We start from the raw sequence: 27,574 nt of genomic DNA, 5'->3' as shown, positions 1-27,574 counted from the left end.
ACACACACACACACACACTGGACGTTCAGTCATTCACGAGACAGAGCCCTTCAGGTACACACACACACACACTGGACGTTCAGTCGTTCACGAGACAGAGCCCTTCAGGTACACACACACACACTGGACGTTCAGTCGTTCACGAGACAGAGCCCTTCAGGTACACACACACACACTGGACGTTCAGTCGTTCACGAGACAGAGCCCTTCAGGTACACACACACACACACTGGACGTTCAGTCATTCACGAGACAGAGCCATTCAGGTACACACACACACACACTGGACGTTCAGTCATTCACGAGACAGAGCCCTTCAGGTACACACACACACACACTGGACGTTCAGTCATTCACGAGACAGAGCCCTTCAGGTACACACACACACACACTGGACGTTCAGTCATTCACGAGACAGAGCCCTTCAGGTACACACACACACTGGACGTTCAGTCATTCACGAGACAGAGCCCTTCAGGTACACACACACACACTGGACGTTCAGTCGTTCACGAGACAGAGCCCTTCAGGTACACACACACACACTGGACGTTCAGTCGTTCACGAGACAGAGCCCTTCAGGTACACACACACACACACTGGACGTTCAGTCATTCACGAGACAGAGCCCTTCAGGTACACACACACACACACACTGGACGTTCAGTCATTCACGAGACAGAGCCATTCAGGTACACACACACACACACACTGGACGTTCAGTCATTCACGAGACAGAGCCCTTCAGGTACACACACACACACACTGGACGTTCAGTCATTCACGAGACAGAGCCCTTCAGGTACACACACACACACACTGGACGTTCAGTCATTCACGAGACAGAGCCCTTCAGGTACACACACACACACACTGGACGTTCAGTCATTCACGAGACAGAGCCCTTCAGGTACACACACACACACACACACACTGGACGTTCAGTCATTCACGAGACAGAGCCCTTCAGGTACACACACACACACACACACTGGACGTTCAGTCATTCACGAGACAGAGCCCTTCAGGTACACACACACACTGGACGTTCAGTCATTCACGAGACAGAGCCCTTCAGGTACACACACACACACACACTGGACGTTCAGTCATTCACGAGACAGAGCCCTTCAGGTACACACACACACACACACACACACACACTGGACGTTCAGTCATTCACGAGACAGAGCCCTTCAGGTACACACACACTGGACGTTCAGTCATTCACGAGACAGAGCCCTTCAGGTACACACACACACACACTGGACGTTCAGTCGTTCACGAGACAGAGCCCTTCAGGTACACACACACACACACTGGACGTTCAGTCATTCACGAGACAGAGCCCTTCAGGTACACACACACACACACACTGGACGTTCAGTCGTTCACGAGACAGAGCCCTTCAGGTACACACACACACACTGGACGTTCAGTCATTCACGAGACAGAGCCCTTCAGGTACACACACACACACACACACACACACTGGACGTTCAGTCATTCACGAGACAGAGCCCTTCAGGTACACACACACACACACACTGGACGTTCAGTCATTCACGAGACAGAGCCATTCAGGTACACACACACACACTGGACGTTCAGTCATTCACGAGACAGAGCCATTCAGGTACACACACACACACACTGGACGTTCAGTCATTCACGAGACAGAGCCATTCAGGTACACACACACACACACACTGGACGTTCAGTCATTCACGAGACAGAGCCCTTCAGGTACACACACACACACACTGGACGTTCAGTCGTTCACGAGACAGAGCCATTCAGGTACACACACACACACACACACTGAACGTTCAGTCATTCACGAGACAGAGCCATTCAGGTACACACACACACACACTGGACGTTCAGTCATTCACGAGACAGAGCCCTTCAGGTACACACACACACACTGGACGTTCAGTCATTCACGAGACAGAGCCCTTCAGGTACACACACACACACTGGACGTTCAGTCATTCACGAGACAGAGCCCTTCAGGTACACACACACACACACACTGGACGTTCAGTCATTCACGAGACAGAGCCCTTCAGGTACACACACACACACACACTGGACGTTCAGTCATTCACGAGACAGAGCCCTTCAGGTACACACACACACACTGGACGTTCAGTCATTCACGAGACAGAGCCCTTCAGGTACACACACACACTGGACGTTCAGTCATTCACGAGACAGAGCCATTCAGGTACACACACACACACACTGGACGTTCAGTCATTCACGAGACAGAGCCCTTCAGGTACACACACACACACACTGGACGTTCAGTCATTCACGAGACAGAGCCCTTCAGGTACACACACACACACTGGACGTTCAGTCATTCACGAGACAGAGCCCTTCAGGTACACACACACACACTGGACGTTCAGTCATTCACGAGACAGAGCCCTTCAGGTACACACACACACACACTGGACGTTCAGTCATTCACGAGACAGAGCCATTCAGGTACACACACACACACACTGGACGTTCAGTCATTCACGAGACAGAGCCATTCAGGTACACACACACACACACACACTGGACGTTCAGTCATTCACGAGACAGAGCCATTCAGGTACACACACACACACACACTGGACGTTCAGTCATTCACGAGACAGAGCCCTTCAGGTACACACACACACTGGACGTTCAGTCATTCACGAGACAGAGCCCTTCAGGTACACACACACACACTGGACGTTCAGTCACGAGACAGAGCCCTTCAGACAGAGCCCTTCAGGTACACACACACACACACTGGACGTTCAGTCATTCACGAGACAGAGCCCTTCAGGTACACACACACACACACACTGGACGTTCAGTCATTCACGAGACAGAGCCCTTCAGGTACACACACACACACTGGACGTTCAGTCATTCACGAGACAGAGCCCTTCAGGTACACACACACACACACACACTGGACGTTCAGTCATTCACGAGACAGAGCCATTCAGGTACACACACACTGGACGTTCAGTCATTCACGAGACAGAGCCATTCAAGTACACACACACACACTGGACGTTCAGTCATTCACGAGACAGAGCCATTCAAGTACACACACACACACACACACTGGACGTTCAGTCATTCACGAGACAGAGCCATTCAGGTACACACACACACACACACACTGGACGTTCAGTCATTCACGAGACAGAGCCCTTCAGGTACACACACACACACACACTGGACGTTCAGTCATTCACGAGACAGAGCCATTCAGGTACACACACACACACACACACTGGACGTTCAGTCATTCACGAGACAGAGCCATTCAGGTACACACACACACACACACTGGACGTTCAGTCATTCACGAGACAGAGCCATTCAGGTACACACACACACACACACACTGGACGTTCAGTCATTCACGAGACAGAGCCCTTCAGGTACACACACACACACACACACACACACACTGGACGTTCAGTCATTCACGAGACAGAGCCCTTCAGGTACACACACACACACACTGGACGTTCAGTCGTTCACGAGACAGAGCCCTTCAGGTACACACACACACACTGGACGTTCAGTCATTCACGAGACAGAGCCCTTCAGGTACACACACACACACACACTGGACGTTCAGTCATTCACGAGACAGAGCCCTTCAGGTACACACACACACACACACTGGACGTTCAGTCATTCACGAGACAGAGCCCTTCAGGTACACACACACACACACACACTGGACGTTCAGTCGTTCACGAGACAGAGCCCTTCAGGTACACACACACACACTGGACGTTCAGTCATTCACGAGACAGAGCCCTTCAGGTACACACACACACACACACTGGACGTTCAGTCATTCACGAGACAGAGCCCTTCAGGTACACACACACACACACACACTGGACGTTCAGTCATTCACGAGACAGAGCCCTTCAGGTACACACACACACACACACACACACTGGACGTTCAGTCATTCACGAGACAGAGCCCTTCAGGTACACACACACACACACTGGACGTTCAGTCATTCACGAGACAGAGCCCTTCAGGTACACACACACACACACTGGACGTTCAGTCATTCACGAGACAGAGCCCTTCAGGTACACACACACACACACTGGACGTTCAGTCATTCACGAGACAGAGCCTTCAGGTACACACACACACACACACTGGACGTTCAGTCATTCACGAGACAGAGCCCTTCAGGTACACACACACACACACTGGACGTTCAGTCATTCACGAGACAGAGCCCTTCAGGTACACACACACACACACTGGACGTTCAGTCGTTCACGAGACAGAGCCATTCAGGTACACACACACACACACACACACACACTGAACGTTCAGTCATTCACGAGACAGAGCCATTCAGGTACACACACACACACACACACTGGACGTTCAGTCATTCACGAGACAGAGCCATTCAGGTACACACACACACACACTGGACGTTCAGTCATTCACGAGACAGAGCCATTCAGGTACACACACACACACACTGGACGTTCAGTCATTTACGAGACAGAGCCCTTCAGGTACAGTCATTCACGAGACAGAGCCATTCACACACACACACACACACACACACTGGACGTTCAGTCATTCACGAGACAGAGCCTTCAGGTACACACACACACACACTGGACGTTCAGTCATTCACGAGACAGAGCCATTCAGGTACACACACACACACACACTGGACGTTCAGTCATTCACGAGACAGAGCCCTTCAGGTACACACACACACACACTGGACGTTCAGTCATTCACGAGACAGAGCCCTTCAGGTACACACACACACACACACACACTGGACGTTCAGTCATTCACGAGACAGAGCCCTTCAGGTACACACACACACACACACTGGACGTTCAGTCATTCACGAGACAGAGCCCTTCAGGTACACACACACACACACACACACACTGGACGTTCAGTCATTCACGAGACAGAGCCCTTCAGGTACACACACACACACTGGACGTTCAGTCGTTCACGAGACAGAGCCCTTCAGGTACACACACACACACACTGGGTTCAGTCATTCACGAGACAGAGCCCTTCAGGTACACACACACACACTGGACGTTCAGTCATTCACGAGACAGAGCCCTTCAGGTACACACACACACACACTGGACGTTCAGTCATTCACGAGACAGAGCCCTTCAGGTACACACACACACACACACACTGAACGTTCAGTCATTCACGAGACAGAGCCATTCAGGTACACACACACACACACACACACTGGACGTTCAGTCGTTCACGAGACAGAGCCCTTCAGGTACACACACACACACACACACTGGACGTTCAGTCATTCAGGAGACAGAGCCCTTCAGGTACACACACACACACACACTGGACGTTCAGTCATTCACGAGACAGAGCCCTTCAGGTACACACACACACACACACTGGACGTTCAGAGACAGAGCCCTTCAGGTACACACACACACACTGGACGTTCAGTCATTCACAGAGACAGAGCCTTCACACACACACACACACACACTGGACGTTCAGTCATTCACGAGACAGAGCCCTTCAGGTACACACACACACACACTGGACGTTCAGTCATTCACGAGACAGAGCCCTTCAGGTCACACACACACACACACACACACTGGACGTTCAGTCATTCACGAGACAGAGCCTTCAGGTACACACACACACACACACTGGACGTTCAGTCATTCACGAGACAGAGCCCTTCAGGTACACACACACACACACACACTGGACGTTCAGTCATTCACGAGACAGAGCCCTTCAGGTACACACACACACACACTGGACGTTCAGTCATTCACGAGACAGAGCCCTTCAGGTACACACACACACACACACACTGGACGTTCAGTCGTTCACGAGACAGAGCCATTCAGGTACACACACACACACTGGACGTTCAGTCATTCACGAGACAGAGCCATTCAGGTACACACACACACACACTGGACGTTCAGTCATTCACGAGACAGAGCCCTTCAGGTACACACACACACACACACTGGACGTTCAGTCGTTCACGAGACAGAGCCCTTCAGGTACACACACACACACACTGGACGTTCAGTCATTCACGAGACAGAGCCCTTCAGGTACACACACACACTGGACGTTCAGTCATTCACGAGACAGAGCCCTTCAGGTACACACACACACACACACACTGGACGTTCAGTCATTCACGAGACAGAGCCCTTCAGGTACACACACACACACACACACTGGACGTTCAGTCATTCACGAGACAGAGCCCTTCAGGTACACACACACACACACACTGGACGTTCAGTCATTCACGAGACAGAGCCCTTCAGGTACACACACACACACACTGGACGTTCAGTCATTCACGAGACAGAGCCATTCAGGTACACACACACACACTGGACGTTCAGTCATTCACGAGACAGAGCCCTTCAGGTACACACACACACACACACTGGACGTTCAGTCGTTCACGAGACAGAGCCCTTCAGGTACACACACACACACACTGGACGTTCAGTCATTCACGAGACAGAGCCCTTCAGGTACACACACACACACTGGACGTTCAGTCATTCACGAGACAGAGCCATTCAGGTACACACACACACACACACTGGACGTTCAGTCATTCACGAGACAGAGCCATTCAGGTACACACACACACACACACACTGGACGTTCAGTCATTCACGAGACAGAGCCATTCAGGTACACACACACACACACACTGGACGTTCAGTCATTCACGAGACAGAGCCCTTCAGGTACACACACACACACACTGGACGTTCAGTCATTCACGAGACAGAGCCCTTCAGGTACACACACACACACACTGGACGTTCAGTCATTCACGAGACAGAGCCCTTTCAGGTACACACACACACACACTGGACGTTCAGTCATTCACGAGACAGAGCCCTTCAGGTACACACACACACACACTGGACGTTCAGTCATTCACGAGACAGAGCCCTTCAGGTACACACACACACACACTGGACGTTCAGTCGTTCACGAGACAGAGCCATTCAGGTACACACACACACACACACACTGGACGTTCAGTCATTCACGAGACAGAGCCATTCAGGTACACACACACACACACACTGGACGTTCAGTCATTCACGAGACAGAGCCCTTCAGGTACACACACACACACTGGACGTTCAGTCATTCACGAGACAGAGCCCTTCAGGCCTGGACTTCAGTCATTCACGAGACAGAGCCCTTCAGGTACACACACACACACACTGGACGTTCAGTCATTCACGAGACAGAGCCATTCAGGTACACACACACACACACAGACGTTCCCTCACGAGACAGAGCCCTTCAGGTACACACACACACACACACACTGGACGTTCAGTCATTCACGAGACAGAGCCCTTCAGGTACACACACACACACACACACACACACACACACACACACTGGACGTTCAGTCATTCACGAGACAGAGCCATTCAGGTACACACACACACACACTGGACGTTCAGTCGTTCACGAGACAGAGCCCTTCAGGTACACACACACACTGGACGTTTTGTCATTCACAACACAGAGCCCTTCAGGTACACACACACACTGGACGTTCAGTCGTTCACGAGACAGAGCCCTTCAGGTACACACACACACACACACTGGACGTTCAGTCATTCACGAGACAGAGCCCTTCAGGTACACACACACACACACACTGGACGTTCAGTCATTCACGAGACAGAGCCCTTCAGGTACACACACACACACACACTGGACGTTCAGTCATTCACGAGACAGAGCCATTCAGGTACACACACACACACACTGGACGTTCAGTCATTCACGAGACAGAGCCATTCAGGTACACACACACACACACACACTGGACGTTCAGTCATTCACGAGACAGAGCCCTTCAGGTACACACACACACACACTGGACGTTCAGTCATTCACGAGACAGAGCCCTTCAGGTACACACACACACACTGGACGTTCAGTCATTCACGAGACAGAGCCATTCAGGTACACACACACACACACACTGGACGTTCAGTCATTCACGAGACAGAGCCCTTCAGGTACACACACACACACACACACTGGACGTTCAGTCATTCACGAGACAGAGCCATTCAGGTACACACACACACACACACTGGACGTTCAGTCATTCACGAGACAGAGCCCTTCAGGTACACACACACACACACACACTGGACGTTCAGTCATTCACGAGACAGAGCCATTCAGGTACACACACACTGGACGTTCAGTCATTCACGAGACAGAGCCCTTCAGGTACACACACACACACACTGGACGTTCAGTCGTTCACGAGACAGAGCCCTTCAGGTACACACACACACACACACTGGACGTTCAGTCATTCACGAGACAGAGCCCTTCAGGTACACACACACTGGACGTTCAGTCATTCACGAGACAGAGCCCTTCAGGTACACACACACACACACTGGACGTTCAGTCATTCACGAGACAGAGCCCTTCAGGTACACACACACTGGACGTTCAGTCGTTCACGAGACAGAGCCATTCAGGTACACACACACACACACACTGGACGTTCAGTCATTCACGAGACAGAGCCATTCAGGTACACACACACACACACACACTGGACGTTCAGTCATTCACGAGACAGAGCCATTCAGGTACACACACACACACACTGGACGTTCAGTCATTCACGAGACAGAGCCCTTCAGGTACACACACACACACACTGGACGTTCAGTCGTTCACGAGACAGAGCCCTTCAGGTACACACACACACACACTGGACGTTCAGTCATTCACGAGACAGAGCCCTTCAGGTACACACACACACACACACACACTGGACGTTCAGTCATTCACGAGACAGAGCCCTTCAGGTACACACACACACACACACTGGACGTTTTCAGTCGTCATTCACGAGACAGAGGACAGAGCCCTTCAGGTACACACACACACACACACTGGACGTTCAGTCGTTCACGAGACAGAGCCCTTCAGGTACACACACACACACACTGGACGTTCAGTCATTCACGAGACAGAGCCATTCAGGTACACACACACACTGGACGTTCAGTCATTCACGAGACAGAGCCATTCAGGTACACACACACACACACACTGGACGTTCAGTCATTCACGAGACAGAGCCCTTCAGGTACACACACACACACACACACTGGACGTTCAGTCGTTCACGAGACAGAGCCATTCAGGTACACACACACACACACACTGAACGTTCAGTCATTCACGAGACAGAGCCATTCAAGTACACACACACACACTGGACGTTCAGTCATTCACGAGACAGAGCCCTTCAGGTACACACACACACACACACACACACACTGGACGTTCAGTCATTCACGAGACAGAGCCCTTCAGGTACACACACACACACACACTGGACGTTCAGTCATTCACGAGACAGAGCCATTCAGGTACACACACACACACACACTGGACGTTCAGTCATTCACGAGACAGAGCCATTCAGGTACACACACACACACACACACACACTGGACGTTCAGTCGTTCACGAGACAGAGCCCTTCAGGTACACACACACACACACTGGACGTTCAGTCATTCACGAGACAGAGCCCTTCAGGTACACACACACACACACACTGGACGTTTTGTCATTCACGACACAGAGCCCTTCAGGTACACACACACACTGGACGTTCAGTCGTTCACGAGACAGAGCCCTTCAGGTACACACACACACACACACACACACTGGACGTTCAGTCATTCACGAGACAGAGCCCTTCAGGTACACACACACTGGACGTTCAGTCATTCACGAGACAGAGCCCTTCAGGTACACACACACACACACACACTGGACGTTCAGTCGTTCACGAGACAGAGCCATTCAGGTACACACACACACACACACTGAACGTTCAGTCATTCACGAGACAGAGCCATTCAGGTACACACACACACTGGACGTTCAGTCAGTCATGAGACAGAGCCATTCAGGTACACACACACACACACACACACACACACACACACACTGGACGTTCAGTCGTTCACGAGACAGAGCCCTTCAGGTACACACACACACACACACTGGACGTTCAGTCATTCACGAGACAGAGCCCTTCAGGTACACACACACACACACACTGGACGTTCAGTCATTCACGAGACAGAGCCCTTCAGGTACACACACACACACACACACTGGACGTTCAGTCATTCACGAGACAGAGCCCTTCAGGTACACACACACACACACACTGGACGTTCAGTCATTCACGAGACAGAGCCCTTCAGGTACACACACACACACACACTGGACGTTCAGTCATTCACGAGACAGAGCCATTCAGGTACACACACACACACTGGACGTTCAGTCATTCACGAGACAGAGCCATTCAGGTACACACACACACACTGGACGTTCAGTCATTCACGAGACAGAGCCCTTCAGGTACACACACACACACACTGGACGTTCAGTCGTTCACGAGACAGAGCCCTTCAGGTACACACACACACACACTGGACGTTCAGTCATTCACGAGACAGAGCCCTTCAGGTACACACACACTGGACGTTCAGTCGTTCACGAGACAGAGCCATTCAGGTACACACACACACACACACTGGACGTTCAGTCATTCACGAGACAGAGCCATTCAGGTACACACACACACACACACACACACACACTGGACGTTCAGTCATTCACGAGACAGAGCCATTCAGGTACACACACACACACACACTGGACGTTCAGTCATTCACGAGACAGAGCCCTTCAGGTACACACACACACTGGACGTTCAGTCGTTCACGAGACAGAGCCCTTCAGGTACACACACACACACACACACTGGACGTTCAGTCGTTCACGAGACAGAGCCCTTCAGGTACACACACACACTGGACGTTCAGTCATTCACGAGACAGAGCCCTTCAGGTACACACACACACTGGACGTTCAGTCATTCACGAGACAGAGCCCTTCAGGTACACACACACACTGGACGTTCAGTCATTCACGAGACAGAGCCATTCAGGTACACACACACACACACACTGGACGTTCAGTCATTCACGAGACAGAGCCATTCAGGTACACACACACACACACACACTGGACGTTCAGTCATTCACGAGACAGAGCCCTTCAGGTACACACACACACACACTGGATTCAGGTCACGAGACAGAGCCCTTCACACACACACACACTGGACGTTCAGTCATTCACGAGACAGAGCCCTTCAGGTACACACACACACACACTGGACGTTCAGTCATTCACGAGACAGAGCCATTCAGGTACACACACACACACACACTGGACGTTCAGTCATTCACGAGACAGAGCCATTCAGGTACACACACACACACACACACACTGGACGTTCAGTCATTCACGAGACAGAGCCCTTCAGGTACACACACACACACACTGGACGTTCAGTCGTTCACGAGACAGAGCCCTTCAGACACACACACACACACTGGACGTTCAGTCATTCACGAGACAGAGCCCTTCAGGTACACACACACACACTGGACGTTCAGTCATTCACGAGACAGAGCCCTTCAGGTACACACACACTGGACGTTCAGTCGTTCACGAGACAGAGCCCTTCAGGTACACACACACACACACTGGACGTTCAGTCATTCACGAGACAGAGCCCTTCAGGACACACACACACACACACACACTGGACGTTCAGTCATTCACGAGACAGAGCCATTCAGGTACACACACACACACTGGACGTTCAGTCATTCACGAGACAGAGCCATTCAGGTACACACACACACACACTGGACGTTCAGTCATTCACGAGACAGAGCCCTTCAGGTACACACACACACACACACTGGACGTTCAGTCGTTCACGAGACAGAGCCCTTCAGGTACACACACACACACTGGACGTTCAGTCATTCACGAGACAGAGCCATTCAGGTACACACACACTGGACGTTCAGTCATTTACGAGACAGAGCCCTTCAGGTACACACACACACACACACTGGACGTTCAGTCGTTCACGAGACAGAGCCATTCAGGTACACACACACACACACTGGACGTTCAGTCATTCACGAGACAGAGCCATTCAGGTACACACACACACACACTGGACGTTCAGTCATTCACGAGACAGAGCCATTCAGGTACACACACACACACACTGGACGTTCAGTCATTCACGAGACAGAGCCCTTCAGGTACACACACACACACACACTGGACGTTCAGTCGTTCACGAGACAGAGCCCTTCAGGTACACACACACACACACACTGGACGTTCAGTCATTCACGAGACAGAGCCCTTCAGGTACACACACACTGGACGTTCAGTCATTCACGAGACAGAGCCCTTCAGGTACACACACACACACACACTGGACGTTCAGTCGTTCACGAGACAGAGCCCTTCAGGTACACACACACACACACTGGACGTTCAGTCATTCACGAGACAGAGCCCTTCAGGTACACACACACACACACTGGACGTTCAGTCATTCACGAGACAGAGCCCTTCAGGTACACACACACACACTGGACGTTCAGTCATTCACGAGACAGAGCCCTTCAGGTACACACACACACTGGACGTTCAGTCGTTCACGAGACAGAGCCCTTCAGGTACACACACACACACACACACTGGACGTTCAGTCATTCACGAGACAGAGCCCTTCAGGTACACACACACACTGGACGTTCAGTCGTTCACGAGACAGAGCCCTTCAGGTACACACACACACACACTGGACGTTCAGTCGTTCACGAGACAGAGCCCTTCAGGTACACACACACACACTGGACGTTCAGTCATTCACGAGACAGAGCCCTTCAGGTACACACACACACACACTGGACGTTCAGTCATTCACGAGACAGAGCCCTTCAGGACACACACACACTGGACGTTCAGTCGTTCACGAGACAGAGCCCTTCAGGTACACACACACACACAACTGGACGTTCAGTCGTTCACGAGACAGAGCCCTTCAGGTACACACACACACACACTGGACGTTCAGTCATTCACGAGACAGAGCCCTTCAGGTACACACACACTGGACGTTCAGTCGTTCACGAGACAGAGCCATTCAGGTACACACACACACACTGGACGTTCAGTCATTCACGAGACAGAGCCCTTCAGGTACACACACTGGACGTTTAGTCCACGAGACAGAGCCCTTCAGGTACACACACACACACACACACACTGGACGTTCAGTCGTTCACGAGACAGAGCCCTTCAGGTACACACACACACACACACTGGACGTTCAGTCATTCACGAGACAGAGCCCTTCAGGTACACACACACACACACTGGACGTTCAGTCGTTCACGAGACAGAGCCCTTCAGGTACACACACACACACACACACACTGGACGTTCAGTCATTCACGAGACAGAGCCCTTCAGGTACACACACACACACACACACTGGACGTTCAGTCATTCACGAGACAGAGCCCTTCAGGTACACACACACACACACACACTGGACGTTCAGTCGTTCACGAGACAGAGCCATTCAGGTACACACACACACACACACTGAACGTTCAGTCATTCACGAGACAGAGCCATTCAGGTACACACACACACACACACTGGACGTTCAGTCGTTCACGAGACAGAGCCCTTCAGGTACACACACACTGGACGTTCAGTCATTCACGAGACAGAGCCCTTCAGGTACACACACACACACACACACTGGACGTTCAGTCATTCACGAGACAGAGCCCTTCAGGTACACACACACACACACTGGACGTTCAGTCGTTCACGAGACAGAGCCCTTCAGGTACACACACACACACACTGGACGTTCAGTCATTCACGAGACAGAGCCCTTCAGGTACACACACACACACACTGGACGTTCAGTCATTCACGAGACAGAGCCCTTCAGGTACACACACACACACACACTGGACGTTCAGTCGTTCACGAGACAGAGCCCTTCAGGTACACACACACACTGGACGTTCAGTCGTTCACGAGACAGAGCCCTTCAGGTACACACACACACACACACTGGACGTTCAGTCGTTCACGAGACAGAGCCCTTCAGGAACACACACACTGGACGTTCAGTCGTTCACGAGACAGAGCCCTTCAGGTACACACACACACACACTGGACATTTTGTCGTTCACGACACAGAGCCCTTCAGGTACACACACACACACACACACTGGACGTTCAGTCGTTCACGAGACAGAGCCCTTCAGGTACACACACACACTGGACGTTCAGTCGTTCACGAGACAGAGCCCTTCAGGTACACATACACACACACTGGACGTTCAGTCGTTCACGAGACAGAGCCCTTCAGGTACACACACACACACACACACACACACACACACACTGGACGTTCAGTCGTTCACGAGACAGAGCCCTTCAGGTACACACACTGGACGTTTAGTCCACGAGACAGAGCCCTTCAGGTACACACACACACACACACACTGGACGTTCAGTCGTTCACGACACTGAGCCCTTCAGGTACACACACACACTGGACGTTCAGTCGTTCACGAGACAGAGCCATTCACACACACACACACTGGACGTTCAGTCATTCACGAGACAGAGCCATTCAGGTACACACACACACACACTGGACGTTCAGTCATTCACGAGACAGAGCCCTTCAGGTACACACACACACACACTGGACGTTCAGTCATTCACGAGACAGAGCCCTTCACACACACACACACACACACTGGACACGTCACGAGACCTTCAGGTACACACACACACACACTGGACGTTCAGTCATTCACGAGACAGAGCCCTTCAGGTACACACACACACACACTGGACGTTCAGTCGTTCACGAGACAGAGCCCTTCAGGTACACACACACACACACTGGACGTTCAGTCATTCACGAGACAGAGCCCTTCAGGTACACACACACACACACACACTGGACGTTCAGTCATTCACGAGACAGAGCCATTCAGGTACACACACACACACACTGGACGTTCAGTCATTCACGAGACAGAGCCATTCAGGTACACACACACACACACTGGACGTTCAGTCATTCACGAGACAGAGCCCTTCAGGTACACACACACACACACACACTGGACGTTCAGTCATTCACGAGACAGAGCCCTTCAGGTACACACACACTGGACGTTCAGTCATTCACGAGACAGAGCCCTTCAGGTACACACACACTGGACGTTCAGTCATTCACGAGACAGAGCCATTCAGGTACACACACACACACACACACTGGACGTTCAGTCATTCACGAGACAGAGCCATTCAGGTACACACACACACACACACACTGGACGTTCAGTCATTCACGAGACAGAGCCATTCAGGTACACACACACACACACTGGACGTTCAGTCATTCACGAGACAGAGCCCTTCAGGTACACACACACACACACTGACAGAGCCGTTCAGTGGACGTTCACGAGACAGAGCCCTTCAGGTACACACACACACACTGGACGTTCAGTCATTCACGAGACAGAGCCCTTCAGTCATTCACGAGACAGACACACACACACACACTGGACGTTCAGTCGTTCACGAGACAGAGCCCTTCAGGTACACACACTGGACGTTTAGTCCACGAGACAGAGCCATTCAGGTACACACACACACACTGGACGTTCAGTCATTCACGAGACAGAGCCATTCAGGTACACACACACACTGGACGTCACACGAGACAGACACACACACACACTGGACGTTCAGTCATTCACGAGACAGAGCCCTTCAGGAACACACACTGGACGTTCAGTCATTCACGAGACAGAGCCCTTCAGGTACACACACACACACACTGGACGTTCAGTCATTCACGAGACAGAGCCATTCAGGTACACACACACACACACACTGAACGTTCAGTCATTCACGAGACAGAGCCATTCAGGTACACACACACACACACACTGGACGTTCAGTCGTTCACGAGACAGAGCCCTTCAGGTACACACACACACTGGACGTTCAGTCATTCACGAGACAGAGCCCTTCAGGTACACACACACACACACACACTGGACGTTCAGTCGTTCACGAGACAGAGTCCTTCAGGTACACACACACACACACACACACTGGACGTTCAGTCGTTCACGAGACAGAGCCCTTCAGGTACACACACACACACTGGACGTTCAGTCGTTCACGAGACAGAGCCCTTCAGGTACACACACACACTGGACGTTCAGTCGTTCACGAGACAGAGCCCTTCAGGTACACACACACACACACTGGACGTTCAGTCATTCACGAGACAGAGCCCTTCAGGTACACACACACACTGGACGTTCAGTCGTTCACGAGACAGAGCCCTTCAGGTACACACACACACACTGGACGTTCAGTCATTCACGAGACAGAGCCCTTCAGGTACACACACACACACACACACACACACTGGACGTTCAGTCATTCACGAGACAGAGCCATTCAGGTACACACACACACTGGACGTTCAGTCATTCACGAGACAGAGCCCTTCAGGTACACACACACACACACTGGACGTTCAGTCATTCACGAGACAGAGCCCTTCAGGTACACACACACACTGGACATTCAGTCATTCACGAGACGGAGCCCTTCAGGTACACACACACACACACACACTGGACGTTCAGTCGTTCACGAGACAGAGCCCTTCAGGTACACACACTGGACGTTTAGTCCACGAGACAGAGCCATTCAGGTACACACACACACACTGGACGTTCAGTCATTCACGAGACAGAGCCATTCAGGTACACACACACACTGGACGTTCAGTCGTTCACGAGACAGAGCCCTTCAGGTACACACACACACACTGGACGTTCAGTCGTTCACGAGACAGAGCCCTTCAGGAACACACACACTGGACGTTCAGTCGTTCACGAGACAGAGCCATTCAGGTACACACACACACACACACTGGACGTTCAGTCATTCACGAGACAGAGCCATTCAGGTACACACACACACACACACTGGACGTTCAGTCGTTCAGCCATTCAGACAGAGCCATTCAGGTCACGAGACAGAGCCCACACACACTGGACGTTCAGTCGTTCACGAGACAGAGCCCTTCAGGTACACACACACACACACTGGACGTTCAGTCGTTCACGAGACAGAGCCCTTCAGGTACACACACACACACACACACTGGACGTTCAGTCGTTCACGAGACAGAGCCCTTCAGGTACACACACACACACACACACACACACTGGACATTTTGTCGTTCACGACACAGAGCCCTTCAGGTACACACACACACACAACACTGGACGTTCAGTCGTTCACGAGACAGAGCCCTTCAGGTACACACACACACACACTGGACGTTCAGTCGTTCACGAGACAGAGCCCTTCAGGTACACATACACACACACTGGACGTTCAGTCGTTCACGAGACAGAGCCCTTCAGGTACACACACTGGACGTTTAGTCCACGAGACAGAGCCCTTCAGGTACACACACACACACACACTGGACGTTCAGTCGTTCACGAGACAGAGCCCTTCAGGTACACACACTGGACGTTTAGTCCACGAGACAGAGCCCTTCAGGTACACACACACACACACACACACACACACACACTGGACGTTCAGTCGTTCACGACACAGAGCCCTTCAGGTACACACACACACTGGACGTTCAGTCGTTCACGAGACAGAGCCCTTCAGGAACACACACACTGGACGTTCAGTCGTTCACGAGACAGAGCCCTTCAGGTACACACACACACACACTGGACGTTCAGTCATTCACGAGACAGAGCCCTTCAGGTACACACACACACACACTGGACGTTCAGTCATTCACGAGACAGAGCCATTCAGGTACACACACACACACTGGACGTTCAGTCATTCACGAGACAGAGCCATTCAGGTACACACACACACACACTGGACGTTCAGTCATTCACGAGACAGAGCCCTTCAGGTACACACACACACACACTGGACGTTCAGTTGTTCACGAGACAGAGCCCTTCAGGTACACACACTGGACGTTCAGTCATTCACGAGACAGAGCCCTTCAGGTACACACACACTGGACGTTCAGTCGTTCACGAGACAGAGCCATTCAGGTACACACACACACACACACTGGACGTTCAGTCATTCACGAGACAGAGCCATTCAGGTACACACACACACTGGACGTTCAGTCATTCACGAGACAGAGCCCTTCAGGTACACACACACACTGGACGTTCAGTCATTCACGAGACAGAGCCCTTCAGGTACACACACACACACACTGGACGTTCAGTCGTTCACGAGACAGAGCCCTTCAGGTACACACACACACACTGGACGTTCAGTCATTCACGAGACAGAGCCCTTCAGGTACACACACACACACACACACACACACACACACTGGACGTTCAGTCATTCACGAGACAGAGCCCTTCAGGTACACACACTGGACGTTCAGTCCACGAGACAGAGCCATTCAGGTACACACACACACACTGGACGTTCAGTCATTCACGAGACAGAGCCATTCAGGTACACACACACACACTGGACGTCAGTCCACGAGACAGAGCCCTTCACACACACACACACACACACTGGACGTTCAGTCATTCACGAGACAGAGCCCTTCAGGTACACACACACACACACTGGACGTTCAGTCGTTCACGAGACAGAGCCCTTCAGGTACACACACACACACACTGGACGTTCAGTCATTCACGAGACAGAGCCATTCAGGTACACACACCCACACACACACTGGACGTTCAGTCATTCACGAGACAGAGCCATTCAGGTACACACACACACACACACACACTGGACGTTCAGTCATTCACGAGACAGAGCCATTCAGGTACACACACACACACACACTGGACGTTCAGTCATTCACGAGACAGAGCCCTTCAGGTACACACACACACACACTGGACGTTCAGTCGTTCACGAGACAGAGCCCTTCAGGTACACACACACACACACACACTGGACGTTCAGTCGTTCACGAGACAGAGTCCTTCAGGTACACACACACACACACACACTGGACGTTCAGTCGTTCACGAGACAGAGCCCTTCAGGTACACACACACACACTGGACGTTCAGTCGTTCACGAGACAGAGCCCTTCAGGTACACACACACTGGACGTTCAGTCGTTCACGAGACAGAGCCCTTCAGGTACACACACACACACTGGACGTTTTGTCGTTCACAACACAGAGCCCTTCAGGTACACACACACACTGGACGTTCAGTCGTTCACGAGACAGAGCCCTTCAGGTACACACACACTGGACGTTCAGTCGTTCACGAGACAGAGCCATTCAGGTACACACACACACACACACACTGGACGTTCAGTCATTCACGAGACAGAGCCATTCAGGTACACACACACACTGGACGTTCAGTCGTTCACGAGACAGAGCCCTTCAGGTACACACACACACACTGGATGTTTAGTCCACGAGACAGAGCCCTTCAGGTACACACACAACACTGGACGTTCAGTCGTTCACGAGACAGAGCCCTTCAGGTACACACACACACACTGGACGTTCAGTTGTTCACGAGACAGAGCCCTTCAGGTACACACACACACACACTGGACGTTCAGTCGTTCACGAGACAGAGCCCTTCAGGTACACACACACACACTGGACGTTTAGTCCACGAGACAGAGCCCTTCAGGTACACACACACACACTGGACGTTCAGTCGTTCACGAGACCGAGCCCTTCTGACACACACAGCCCACTGAAGGATCCTAGCCTGATTTCGAACCCCCACAGGTCTGTTTGACCGTGCAACCCCCCCCCTCGCTTTCCCCCTCTAACCCTCTCTCTGTTGTTGTAGTTTCTCCCAGGGCCCTCTGAAGGATGCTCCCAACCTCATCTGTACCCCCCACACATCCTGGTACAGTGAGCAGGCCTCCATCGAGGCCAGAGAGGAGGCTGCCAGGGAGGTGCGCCGTGCCATCACTGGTAAGACCCCTAACACTCAGCTTCAGCTAGTTAACACCGCCTGGGATTCCATCGCCATCCTAACTTTGTATTATTAGTTATTACGTAGTGATGAATTGATTATTTCAGTGGCTTTATGTAGCTTGAGTATGGCTGCATCTTTTGAGGTTCTAGAGTGGGCTGGTGTTATATCTTACCGACACTCTTATTTTTTTTGCACACAAGAAAAATGCTAATCAATATTGTGAGAGTTTAAAATGGTTATAAAAAAAAATTTGCTGCATGTGCAGGAGACTCCCTGAGTGGCTTGTACGCCACCTGTCCCGAAAATGGTATCCTGGTTATTAAAACGGAGATTGGGGGATTTACACGCTAAGCCCTTGTCCCCTGTCTGTCCTCTGTTAGGGCGTATCCCAGACAGTCTGAAGAACTGTGTGAATAAGGAATATCTGATGGCAGCGTCCCAGTGGCCCAGTATGGAGGCTGCAACAGTCCACCCTGAACTCAACGGAGGCGGTGCATACAGGTGAGACCCTCAGCGGTTAAGGTGAGCACAGGAGGACAACCAAGTCAGGAAGTGTATCGTGATTATTATAATTATATTTCATTTTATGCAAAATACGATATCTGTTCTTCACAGTAGATTTGGTTGTTGATGAATGTGCTGCAATGTTGTTCCCTCCTGAACAAGGCCCTGATACGTTCTCTCGCTGTCTCTACACGTCAGGTTTCCTGTGGGTCTGATCAGCGTAGCAGCAGGGGGTCTGACGGGGGCGGGAGCAGGGGTAGAGGCCCTGGCTCACGCCATCGCCCCTGTGTCCCACCCCCCCCACACCTCATCGCCAGGGCAACCCAGCAAGGCAGAGGCAGACAGAGACATCCCCTCTGACCAATAGCACCCCAACATTCCTCCGTCACCCCTGGAAACCAACAACCCCACCCTCTCCTCCCACCATCGTCATCACCACCAACCCTCCTCTCCGACCTCAGGCAGATTGACACTGGGGTTCCGGTTTGATCCGGTTCGATCTGGATCTGTTCAAGCGCCGGTCCTTCAGAACACAGTACCAGCCCAGGAGTGACCTGCCGTCCACAAAATCCCCCTCCTCCGTAACCCTTCCTCGGACCCACTGAACCCCCCCCATGGACCCCTAACTCCCCTCTATCCATATTCCCCCCACAACAAACAAACCTTCAGCAATAACTCTCTTCTCAAGTATTCAATTGGATTGGTATTTTCATATTTTTTTTTTTATTCTTTTGAGGAAAAACAAAACATTTAGTTATTGTTTTGAGTAGCATTTCTCCAGCAAAGCTGGACCGAGAGTCTGGCTGTTATGATCCGTGAGAGAGGCGTGAAGGGTTGGCCCGGCGTACATTAGTGGCTTTCTGATGTTACTGCAATCCTTTCTCTTACGCCTCTCTCTCTCTCTCTCTCTCTCTCTCTCTCTCATATTTTAGAAAATGTGTACAAAAGTAAGACACACAACACATCGGGCTTCTATTGTCCGGATAATTCCTAGCCTGATCCTAGATCTCTATCTAGCTAGCTTTAGCCAAGTCAGCTAAAGCACATACAGATCTGGGTCCAGGCTACCTGATTCCCTGTCTGTTGGCTAGTGTAGGGATGAATAATGTCAGTGAAGAGCTGAAACCTTAGCAAAGCGTGTTACGTCTCCTCTGCCGCTACAGGGCTGTGTTAAACCCTGTGAGTCCTGTCTCTTCTCCTCAAGATGGTTAACCCTCTCCTTTGGCAGGCGACAATTCTCTTTCCTGCTTTTATATGCCCTTTTGGTGGTCTTTAACAGCCGAGCTCCTTTTGTTCCAGCGACAGTCACTTCCTGTTGAAAGGTCAGATGGATGGCGTCCTATGTTGTGCTCTGTGTCGTCACTCAACAGGCCCTTGCCCACGACGTGGTCTTATACTCAGCAACAGTTATGTGAAATGTTTATTCTGTAAAGGCTGTCCCCTGAACCGGTGTGTAGCTTCAAGATCACGTGAGAACAGTTTCATATCAGTAGGATTGTGCCCCCCCCCCAAAAAAAAAGTCAAACTATTGTTCAAGGGCCTTTTTGTTTCTCAGAGGCACTTAGCACCAAGTACACCCGGACACACACAGCGAGCTTGCAACATTGTTAGCAGTGGGCAGCACAGGTCAGCTGTGTAGGACTGATGTTTGGCCAGCAGGGGGTACCACTGCCATCTGAATGCTCGGTCTGCAGGCTGTGCTCAGAGAGAGGGGCAGTGATTTGGCTGCAGCGCTGAGCTGCGTATAACCAGCCTGACAGCTACCCCTGGGTTTTCTTAACACGTCCACACGAAGCAGTCAGCCGCAGGGAAAGTGAAGTACAACTCTTTTGCCGTGACGTCATTAATTACCTGCTGACTTCCAAAGACAACCAGGACGGGTGACAAGGCAAGGACTCGCTGTCTTTCTCTCTCTCTCGCTCTCTCTCTCCCAGACCTCTCCGATCTTTTATCGCAGTCCATCCACCCAACCTCTCTCTCTCACCCCATCCAGCCCTTGAAGAACTCTGCTCTCCACTAGTGCTTTATCAGCAAGTGTGGATCCACCCATCCCTTTAAGAATGGGCAGTGTAGCCAGCGAGTTGATTCAACCATCCCTTTAAGAAGACGGAGATTCACCGTTCCCGTTAAGGCCAAAGGGAGAGTGTGTGGAGTCTTTATTCTTACATGATCATAGTGGCTTTTCAAAGGCGACCGTGTTGTCTGCATGTGGACCCCCCCTCCCCATTGGTTGTATTGACAAGTCGTTGTCTTTCTGAAAGAGTAGTTCTTAACGCCGTCGTTTCTCGTTGTTTCAAGGGAATAACTTTTTATAGTACCTCAGTAACAGATATTGAATGTACGTTCAAACCCTTTTCTTTTTTGTACAGCTTTTGTAGAGACCACTTTGCTATTCCTGACCAGAAGGGTTGTGAAAATTGTAACAATGACGATGATAAATAAGAACCCCACTCAATAACCGAATTGACCAACTTTTTAGGATTTGTCTGCAGTCCCCCCCCCCCCCCACACTGTCAAAAATCTCAGGCACCGAGACCAGTTACTTATCTCTCATCTTCACCTTAAATGTTATACTTCATTTGTTTCTCTGTGGAAAAAAATGAGCACAATGCTTTCCCGTGATTCTCCATTTCGACATCAGATTGCAGTTGATCTGACAAGCTTCTTCAACCTCCCCGTTCTACAGCACAATGAAACTTGGATTCAAATTCAAAGTGTCAGCATGATCCGTTTTTATTTTCTAGAATGTAGAACTGTATGCCTTTCTACTCTCCCTAATGTCATGCTGCTCTAGCTATTGTGCATGTGAGGTATTTTTGGAGGGCAAACGCTATTGGCCTAAAGATTGTCATCTTGTTGTCCACCCTTTGCTCCCCAGTGCTTAACCCTTAACCCAAGTTGCCATTTTGTGGTGGTCAGTAACCAGTGATGTACAGTTTTTCCCCCCTTCCTACCAGAGTCTATGAGGACATGGACATGAGGACATTATAGGCTCCTGTGTCATGTGATGAGTATATATTTTTTTAAATATCCCCCATAGTTTGTATTAGGAGCTTAAATAGTGACCTTAAATTGCCATTGATGATATTGATGACATTCTTTTGGTTTTCAGTTCATCAATGTGTTCAAATCCATTTGATTTTTTTTGACTCTTCAGTTGTAATCGCGCTCACTTTGTGTTCTACATGTTGTACTGACACATTTCAGGAACAAACGTTTGAGTTGTTTTGTTGTCGTTGTCTTAGCCTCCCTGCTGTATTTAGCCTCTCCCTGTATAGTAGCTGTAGAGTCGCCATGGAAACACTCACTGCCTTAAACACAGTTGACCACAGTAGGTGGGGTAGGAGAGACACACAGTCAGACGAAACCCCGCTAACAACTCACACCGTAAGGACGTTATTCAATCAAAAACTGGTGACAAGGTTTCCCGGATAAGTCAACAATAACATGCTCTCCACAGAGCTAAAAAGGGTATTTGATTTGACATGCAGTTGAGTGTCTAAGTTTCACACTGCAAATGTTTTGTTGAGTACATCAATCAAAATATGCATTTTCTCAGTCCAGAAAAACATTTCTGGGTTAACCGGGTGAGCCATTTTGATTGAATTTCCCCATACATGTAGCTGAGTAGGTCACTGTCAGTGCTACAGACTGAAGGAAAGTCCATCTGATATTTCACTCTGGGGTGTGAGAATGTTTCCCCTGCTCCGGCGCTCTGAAAGTCTTTCATGGCCAGCCCCGGGGGCAACAGCGGACACTGATGTGGTCTGTCAGACCAGCTGAAAAGGATAGATACAATTGGTCACTTTTCTCTCTCAGGGTTGAAATGCGCACACATCCTCCCGCAGCCTCTTCCTCTCCCTGTCTGTTCTGTGTTCCGCGCTCCTCAGAATGTTGAGCAGTCTCCTGACTTCCAGAAGGCCCTCACCATTCTCTCCCTTCATTTGTACACCGTGAGTTCTTGTTTGGTTTTACCTTCTGTTCTTTGGCACTGACATCTAACCTTCATCTAGCAATGAATGAATAAATGTTTTAAATGAGCTGTGTGTAATGTTGAAATTTGGGAAATGTATTTTTACAACATGTGAACATGAGTTTTTTTATTTTTTTTTTGGGGGGGGTGTCTTTCACTCATCCTTTGTCGTGAATTCATTGATTTACTTTCACCAGACTCCTGTAACGTCTCCTGTAACGTCTCCTGTAACGTCTCCTGTAACTAGGCTCTTAAGCTTTGTTTTTGTTTTGTTTACTTTTTGTATTAGAAACAATCATGTTTGTGATGGTAATTTCCGATGGTAAACTCCACACCGTATTTTAATAAAATCCCAAAAATATACCCTTTGCTTTCTCGCCCTGCTTTCTTCTGTGTTCTCGTTCTGTGTGAAACATATGTCTATGTCAAACCTTTAACTCATTTGACTGACCGTTGCTCTCGTGTGTGTGTGTGTGTGTGCGCAATTTTCATGTGTGCATAGTGCAAGGTTTGCTATATAGCAGTGTTGATCCAGGTGTGCTGCCTGCCGCCGCCTTCTCCTGTTTATAAAGTCCGGCCCTTGGGATATAGGAGCAAGTTTTACAAACTTCTGGCACCCTAACCAACTCTGTTTTACAATCCCTGCTTGTCTGTCTATACGGGCACAGGGGTGATGCAGTGCCAAGCAATCCAACAGCTTTATAGGCAGGCAGGTGAGATGGGTACAGTCATAGCACCACAGGGATTGGGAGGGGGGAATGCCAACCCCCAAATTGCCACCACATGTACCATCCCTAGCCCCTGATGAGACTGTTCTTCATTAAAAAGCTGTCTAAACCTTTTGGTCCCTCCCCATGGAGGTAGTACTCTGCCCATCTAAGCTGAGCTAAGGCACCCTTAAGACTACGCTATCGTGGGTGCACACTTGCATGGAGGCTACTTTATAGGATGCAATGCCACCTTAGATTAACATGATGCACTTTATGCTGTTTTTAATTGAATTTGCACTCCCTACTCCCTTTTGAAGAAATTTCCCTCCGAGTCCTTCGACCTTGGACCAACACTTAAGAGTAGAGAGTTTGTTTTCCTACAGTGGTATTGTTTTCCTTCCTCACGAGGAACTGCGTTTTCCATAGACCGGTAGACAAAAACAATTTAGTCAACTCAAGTCAGTTACCGTTAGGCACATGTACAGCCTATTTAAATATACAGCATATTGCAGATTCTAGAAGGGAAAATACTTTCCTCAGCAGAAACCAGCTTTTTACCAGGCTGATTCACTGGTCTCTGTGTTTCACTGTTTCCTACTCGGGGCTGGTTGTTGTGCAACAGGCTGGGCTGCTGTGCTGCATTCCCCTGTCAGACCCCACACTGGCCCCGGACGGAGATATTTATCTGTCCCTCGTTTGTGTTAGACGGGAAATGGACATCAATACAACCTGGGAATGCACAGGTGGACCTGAAAAAATTGAGTTTAGAGTGAAGCTTGTTGGTTACTGCCATGGTGGGTTGAGGTCATACGATGGGAAATGATGGGGTATTTTGTTTTGGGGTCATCGCTGAAGACCGGACTAGATCCTGCTGGCTACAAACGTCTGTTTTGTTGACTAAGCTTTACTTGTAAAAAGCTTGCAAGCTTAGTTACTTGCAAAACCCTTAGGTAGGTCAGCGTAATAGACTTTTCGGGATTCGCGGGTGTAGTTTGGTGACGGGAGTTTTTCCTGGTCAAGAAAACTCCAGGCCCCGTGGATGAGGTAACTAGGGAAGGTTATATGGTCTAAAGCGGTGTTTCTCCGGTCCTGGAGTACCCCCCCCAACGGTACACATTTCTGTTGAAGCCCCGGACAAACGTACCTGGTTCAACTCATCGAGAGCAAGTTGAATCAGGTGTGCCTGTCCAGGTGTGCCTATACTCGAGGACTGGAGTTGGGGAAACTCTAGTCTTGGCTCGGACACACCAATAGCGCTTGCCAGACGAGAGTACTTAGCACCTCTGAACAGAGTTCCGGCTGTAATTTTCCAACCAAGTACTTAGCACCTCTGAACAGAGTTCCGGCTGTAATTTTCCAACCGAGTGCAAACCGATTTTACATTTAGAATCACTTGAGAATGTTGGCAGTCAGACATCCACCAGGGAGGGCGGTCCCTGAAACCCAGTGCGCCAATTGATCGGCAGACAAGCGGCAGATCAACATTCAGTGTGGTGTGGTCCTTAAGTGGGATTAAAAGTGTTTCTTGTTGACACGACAGAAGACGAGCTCACGTAATCTCTGTGCATGTATATGTGGAACTAATTAACCACGACAAGAGACTCCACAGGCCCTCATGCTCAATCAAAGGATTGTGTTAGCAACCCAAAGACAAGCGAACAAACATTTACCCATGCTCTCATTCCCATCTAAATATTAGTCTTGACAATGAATGGACGGCTTGGAGATTGCATCATAAGGGGTCACATTGGTAGAGTTCCCTGTTTATTCCCGATAGTCCTGAGTACGGTACGTACTGTCTGTTCACTCTGTGCCGTGTGTGTGTAGCCTATTAGATCAATGGATCAACTTGACACGTTACAAGTGGATGGTCAATAAATGTTGTTTACAGTGTCTGAATAGAAATAGAACAGTATTTATTGGGCCTACTTTTTCCATCCCTGGTATCCCTTATGAGGGTGTCTCAATAATGGAGTTATAAACCCTCAACTCCAGCTGTGGCTAGTATGGCACAAACCCAGCTATCATGGTTATGGTACCAGCCATTGTTTGTCAATATTATTCTCGCTATTGGCTTTTGCCACTGTTTACTTGGCAAGTGTGAGCGGGTGTTTGACGAGGGGACTGTGTATGCTTATCTGTGTGTGGGTTCTACATTGATCATGTGTGGTTGACTCCTATCGACTAGCGCGCTAGTTATCTGCTCTGCAGATGTGTGTACTCTGCAGTGACTCAAATTCAGGGCAGGCCAGTGTGACGTTCCACTCTGCTCGTGGTCTGTATG

The 27,574-nt window shown here is 50.3% G+C and overlaps 1 protein-coding gene across 3 annotated transcripts in view; it reads left to right on the top strand.

Annotated features, from left to right (window-relative positions):
- Positions 1 to 24,943, top strand: part of LOC115130025 (C-terminal-binding protein 2) — a 46,471-nt gene extending 21,528 nt beyond the window's left edge. For 2 of the 3 annotated variants that reach the window (XM_065019598.1, XM_065019599.1), the window contains 3 exons: positions 19,972 to 20,099; positions 20,484 to 20,604; positions 20,806 to 24,943. In XM_065019598.1, coding sequence (XP_064875670.1) covers positions 19,972 to 20,099; positions 20,484 to 20,604; positions 20,806 to 20,974 — 418 coding nt within the window. In that variant the 3' untranslated portion in view covers positions 20,975 to 24,943. Of the gene's footprint in view, positions 1 to 19,971; positions 20,100 to 20,483; positions 20,626 to 20,805 lie in introns of all 3 variants that reach the window. The other variant, XM_065019600.1, reaches the window with a different exon arrangement.
- Positions 24,944 to 27,574: the final 2,631 nt, after the last annotated feature.

Source organism: Oncorhynchus nerka, linkage group LG6 (assembly GCF_034236695.1).
Source record: "Oncorhynchus nerka isolate Pitt River linkage group LG6, Oner_Uvic_2.0, whole genome shotgun sequence".
NCBI classification, from domain to species: Eukaryota; Metazoa; Chordata; class Actinopteri; order Salmoniformes; family Salmonidae; genus Oncorhynchus; species Oncorhynchus nerka.
Note: the sequence above shows the minus strand (reverse complement) of the source record. Positions and strands in the feature narration are given on the sequence as shown.